General features: G+C 36.0%; 1 protein-coding gene across 2 annotated transcripts; it reads left to right on the forward strand.

The window, feature by feature from the left end:
- The first annotated feature begins 1751 nt into the window (after positions 1 to 1751).
- On the forward strand, positions 1752 to 6000 carry LOC133865254 (1-acyl-sn-glycerol-3-phosphate acyltransferase BAT2, chloroplastic-like). 2 transcript variants are annotated; one of them, XM_062301625.1, is made up of 8 exons: positions 1752 to 1977; positions 2055 to 2098; positions 2812 to 2887; positions 3637 to 3831; positions 3951 to 4357; positions 4537 to 4638; positions 4832 to 5128; positions 5524 to 6000. In XM_062301625.1, exons 1-7 carry the CDS (start codon positions 1932 to 1934, stop codon positions 5042 to 5044), a joined length of 1083 nt encoding a protein of 360 aa, XP_062157609.1. In that variant the 5' UTR covers positions 1752 to 1931; the 3' UTR covers positions 5045 to 5128; positions 5524 to 6000. The 2 variants fall into 2 exon arrangements, with proteins under 2 accessions (XP_062157609.1, XP_062157611.1); XM_062301627.1 differs by having other exon boundaries at positions 2815 to 2887.

The following is a 6000-nucleotide window of genomic DNA, read 5'->3' on the forward strand; positions in this document are numbered from 1 at the left end:
TATGTAACTCAAAATGTGAGTTCCAAACTTCCAACCATCCTTTAATGATTTCTCTCTTTGCAACCACCATATGTTAAATTGGATAAGACTTTATCATGATTAATCATCGAATCGAGGCACTTTTAATTAGACTTGATTAAATGTTGAACAACCCTATCATTTAAATGTTATTCCTATATCATAGAGTATAATTTTTCATATTGTTCCATTAACTTTGGAACTTTTGACTTATCGATTAGGTATCAAAAATGGAAAAAGCACTAGAGCCGACCGATGGAACGTGGAAAGTTTTGATACCTAACCGATATGCCAAAAACTATAGAGCTGGTGAAACACATAAAGTTAAGCTTTTAAACCTATTTCTATAAGATTTTGAAGATGGTGATGTTACATGTATCTCATGTGAGAGTGTTGATCTCATGGGAGATAACCTACTGAGGCAGAAAAAGTGTTAGAAACTTACCAATTACCACCATTCCATTCTTTTATAGATATAATGGTGTCTCTTCACAATAGGTGCAACTTTTCCAAGAGTTGCATATCTTTTAGGGAGGCCACTATGAGTAAATAACAAAAAAGCTACAAAAACAATTTTATTTTTTTTTTCCCTTCAAATTTTTTGGTTTCAATTGTCCAATTTTAAACTATATGTTTACAACCTAGATAGTAATACCACACTTACATTCCTTACAACTTGCTGACACATGTTAACATATGATTGGAGATACATTAGCTATTAAAAAATTTAATACATTTCAATCACATGTCGACACATGTCAACAAATTATAAAAAAGTTATAAAAAAATTTATAGGTCTAGCATTTTTTAACTGAGATTATACACCACATCACACATTGGTTCAATTTTATTTTTTTTGGACGGATGGAAAATTTTAATACAAACTAAATGGATGATATGGTAAAGAGTGCAAAGAGTACTTCAACTTTATAAGATTATACTCAAAAGTGAAGTAATTATCTAGCATTACTCTTATGTTAAACATATTTCCATAACGTAATGTGGCCAACAATGTTGTTAGAAATTTACTTGTCTAAACAGGTCTTGGAAGGCCCGTAGATGTTTTATATTTACTGTTCGAATTACGAGACAATAAATTGTTGAAGATTCGAATTCTGTGATCCTAGCATTACTCTTATGTTAAACATATTTCCATAACATAACGTGACTAGCAATTTTGTTAGAAATCTACTTGTCTTGGCCCAATAAATGAGTTTTATAAAATAATAATAATAATAATAATAAATTATAGGATTAAATATATTTTAGCCCCTCAAACTACCACCCTTTCTCCGGATGGCCCCCTAAACTACCAATGCTTAGATTTTGGCCCCCCAAACTATCACTTTCTGATTTTTTGGCCTCATCCGTCCATTTATGCCGTCAATTTTAAACAGAAACCCGAAAATACCCCTCTTACACTTTGAAATTCCCACGGTTAAGGGAGGGGTATTTTCGGGTTTTTGACCAATTTCTGTTAGAATTAACGGCATAAATAGACGGATGGGGCCAAAAAATCAGAAAGTGGTAGTTTGGGGGGCCAGAATCTAAGCATTGGTAGTTTGGGAGGCCATCCGGAGAAAGGGTGGTAGTTTGGGGGGTTAAAATATATTTAACCCTAAATTATATTTATTCTCCAAATTGCAACGTCGCAAATTGTTTAAGATTCGAATTGTGTGACCCTAGCCCTAAGGTTTAGGGTGGTCCTCCAGCCAAAACAAGTGTCAAATATATCTGCCTTGAAGAGAAGTCAGTAATCCCAGTCGCTCTCACTCCCAAGCAATTCGCAGATTGGGAATATTTCTGCCTTGAAATGTGCACTAACAATTCACCGTAAACCCTAACACTCTCACCTTTACAATACTACGTCGTTTTCTCAACCTCAGAGATAGAGACAGAGAGAGAGTTCATCTATGGAAGTCGCTTCCCACCCACCACGTCCAATGCTACATCGTTTTGGTACTCTCTCACTCTCTCTCTCTCGCAACTTTTTTGTCAGTCTCTGAATTGCTCGCTCTTGTGGGTTCGATTTTCAGGTTATAAGGAATCGAGGTTTTTCGCAGCACCGTCTTTGTTACCGGTAATTATACGCTGTCGATTTTGTTTCCCCTATGTTTGGTTCCTGAGAAAACGAACGAAATGAAAGAAAGCTGAATTTTGTTACTCATGCGTGTATTGTGTTCCCTGTAAATGAAATTGTAACTGAGTGTTTTGATTTCGTTTCTTTTCCTACATTTTCCCAGCAACCAAGCAGAATATTAGGTGTTTGTTAGTAGGAAAAAAAGCTTTGCATTTGTTTTGGTGCTTTGGTTGATTGAGAAGGTTGTTCTCAAGGGGAATAATTATAAGGAAGATGATTTTTTTTTTTTTTTCACAGCATGTGTGTGTGACAGGTATAGATGCCTCGATGGCGTTCTTCAATGTGTAATTTAGTATAAGCTGTTGCCACCGATTGAGTGCGCTGAAGTTGCTTTCCCATTTGTGGAGCGAAATCTTTTTGTTGTTACTAATACTAATTTTGTCATTGATGGACCCAAAACTAGAGAAACAAGCTTGATGTGCCTAGCCCTATCACTTAGCTGAGCTAACCCATTAATCCCCTGCACTATGCATTGCCAGTTTGAACGACCTTCCTCCACGACATGTGTTTTTAATAATGAAATTTCATGTCCCCAAATGTTTATTTAGTATTTAGCAATTGTAAGAAATGAAATTTTTTGCTTTGGATTCGATAGTGCTGTTATTGTTATAGATTTTGTTCCATGACTTTGTTGCTTATGACCCTTCTTACAGCAGTCATGCGCTCGGAAAGGACTTTATACAGTGTGCTCTCCGTGTAAACAGGCGATTTTAGGAGTTTCAACTAACTGTAAGTAAATGTATCTCTAGCAGATAATCACACTATTTATATGCTTTGTGCCCAAATAAATGGTTAATGATGCGCTGCATTTCAAATTTTATGTTCTTTCAGTTGCCATCAGTGATGTGGCTCGTTCTCCATTTCTTGCCTAACTGCCAGGATCATGAAAATTAAGTAATAATAGCAATCATTGATATCATCAGAAATTTCTGGAGATGGGAAAAAGTGGTGTAAAAAGATAACCAAATTCAATTAATTGGGATTAAGGCTCAATTGAGTTTGAGGTGAATTGAGTGATACTATTAGAAATTATGGTACCGCGGGTGATCTACTTTCTCATTGTTTATTTGTTTGATCATACGCACAGAATATCATTTATGTAATTTAGATGTACTTTCAACAGATGCCATTTAAGAAAAACATAGCCCCTATTTCGTCTTCCTGTTTGTTCCCCTTACAAGCTCTTCTACTTTGTCATCAGAACATCGGATTAAAATGTCCGCTTTCGTGCCTATCCTCATCATGCTGATTTTGGTTCTGATCCTTGTGAAAAAAATTCCTGAATGCACTGTTCCCTTTTGTTTTCTGGCTTAATCATGAATCATATAAATATTTGTTGCTTAGTCTATAGGTATAATCTTCGCGATTTTGTAGAAAGTGTAATGCAAAGCTAATTATTTGCTTTTATGAAATTTGATTCCTTATTTGGTCACCATAATCTTTTAAATCTTCTTGTTTGCGCTCCTTTTCTTCTGCAGCTCTTCGAAATGGCTATGTATGCTTTCCAAGAAAAAATCGTGGTGTATCGTGGCACTATTTTAAGCCCATAGAGGGTTTAAACAGACCGTCTTATGATAATATATTGCATAAGCCAAATAAATTGTCCAGATACATAGTTGCTAGATCTGAACTTGCTGGAGCTGGGAACGCTGATGCTTGGCACCCATTATCAGGTTTCTCCTTAAAGCCTTTTCAGACATTATCCATCTTTATGTTCAAGCTTATTACTTATCAAAAAAAAAATATGTTCAAGCTTATTGGCCTAATCCGTTTTAACATCTCTGAAATGCAGAATATAAGTTAGGCTCAAAGGTTAGAGGAATGTGCTTTTATGCTGTCACTGCTGTCAATGCCATCTTTCTGTTTGTGCTGATGATGGTGGCTCATCCATTTGTTCTCTTATTTGATCGATACCGAAGAAGATTTCATCATTTTGTGGCCAAAACTTGGGCAACTTTTACGGTCACTCCATTTTTCAAGATCAAGTATGAGGGACTGGAGAATCTGCCTCCTCCTGATATTCCTGCTGTATATGTTTCCAACCACCAGAGTTTTTTAGACATCTATTGTCTTCTCACTCTTGGAAGAAGCTTTAAGCTCATCAGCAAGACTTCAATATTCCTCTATCCCATTATTGGGTGGGCCATGTTTTTGATGGGTGTCATCCCGTTGAAGCGCTTGGATGTTAGAAGCCAGTTGGTAGCTCCTTCCTCTTTTGCATTGTTTCTGATTGCAGTTTTGTTCTATTGTCTGTCTAGGTTATATGCAGTGTACCCTGTGCAATAATAAATTCTTTTCTATCCAATTTGTCTAGGTGAACTTATTATCTTAGTCTCAAACAATGAATTTGAAACTTTGTTTTACTTTTTCTCATATAGGATTGTCTTAAGCGATGCATGGATCTTATGGTGAAGGGGGCCTCCGTCTTTTTCTTTCCAGAGGGAACACGGAGTAAAGATGGAAAATTAGGTGCTTTTAAGGTGAGTTCCTATAATGTTCTTATCATCTTTATGGACTGATTTGGTAAGTTCATTTAGGGAACGCAGGTAAAGATGGAAAAGTAGGTACTTTTTAGTATTTTTTTTTGTAAAAAAAAAGGATGCTTTGAGAGGAAATTTGGAACCCTAGTGTTTTCTCGGAAATTTATTGTTTTATCTTGTTGGTGATATGTAGAAAGGTGCATTCAGTGTTGCAGCAAAAACCAAAGTACCAGTAGTACCTATTACCCTTATGGGAACTGGGAAAATCATGCCTGCAGGAATGGAGGGGATCTTGAATGAAGGTGATGTAAAAGTTGTTATTCATAAGCCTATAGAAGGAAGTGATGCACAAGTGCTATGCAATGAGGCTAGAAACACAATCGCAGATGAGCTCAATCGCCAATGACCAGATATTTACTGCAACAAGTTCTGCTTGATTTCAATGGCTCAACACTTGATCCTTTAACCTGAAAGAAATATAAACTGGAAGGTATGAATCCATTGTCCTTGCTTTTTTCTCTGATTTAAGTCTTTCCATCACCGTCATAGCATGTGAAAAGTAAGGTGAGTTTAATTTCCATATTAATGAGTGCTGCATTTTTGTCTGCAATCTGTTATCATGCAAGTATTTGGGCTTATAGCAATGTTACAGATATAACGATTAATGGAAGTAGTGAATGTTGTTTTGATTTTTGAAAAAAAGAAAAGCAAAGATTGTATGTTTGAACATATGATGGTTTGACTGGTTTGATTGCAAATTATATAAAACGCAAATGAAGGTGTAAAGAAGGCAAATATGCTCTCTCTCTCCAATATATCCTTGAAAATTTTGACCATAGGGGTTATTACAGTCTCTATTTCTCAGTTTGGTATTTTTACTGGTAGGTATACAATGCTACATGTATTCTTATTCTGAAGACACTCTTGCTTTCATTGAATCTCGTTCAATTAATAAACACATGCGATCTCACAAGCAAATGGCGGCATACGACCATGGAGCCTAGCGTTGCTACTTGCTACTGGATCACCTCTTTCATTGCTCCACAGGAAACAGTGACTTGCTTTTTCGTTGACCACGAAATAGAATTAGCTCCAAGTAAAATATGCAATACTGGAGCATCTTATATCAAGACACCCAGCCTAGTTGGAATCAACTGAACCTGTTAAAGTAGAAGATGATGTTGAGATCTTGATGTACTGTCTTCTCAGATTGGTTGCCTCACTGCCACATGAAACTGAAACCCATATACTGTGATTTGTGACTCATTCCATTAGCAATGTATTAATGGCCGTTTTATGTGAGAACTGAACAAGTAATATATATATATATACTTTTGTTAGGCTCATTTAAGAGCTAACCCA

The sequence above is a fragment of the Alnus glutinosa genome, chromosome 4 (assembly GCF_958979055.1).
Source record: "Alnus glutinosa chromosome 4, dhAlnGlut1.1, whole genome shotgun sequence".
Lineage (NCBI taxonomy): Eukaryota > Viridiplantae > Streptophyta > Magnoliopsida > Fagales > Betulaceae > Alnus > Alnus glutinosa.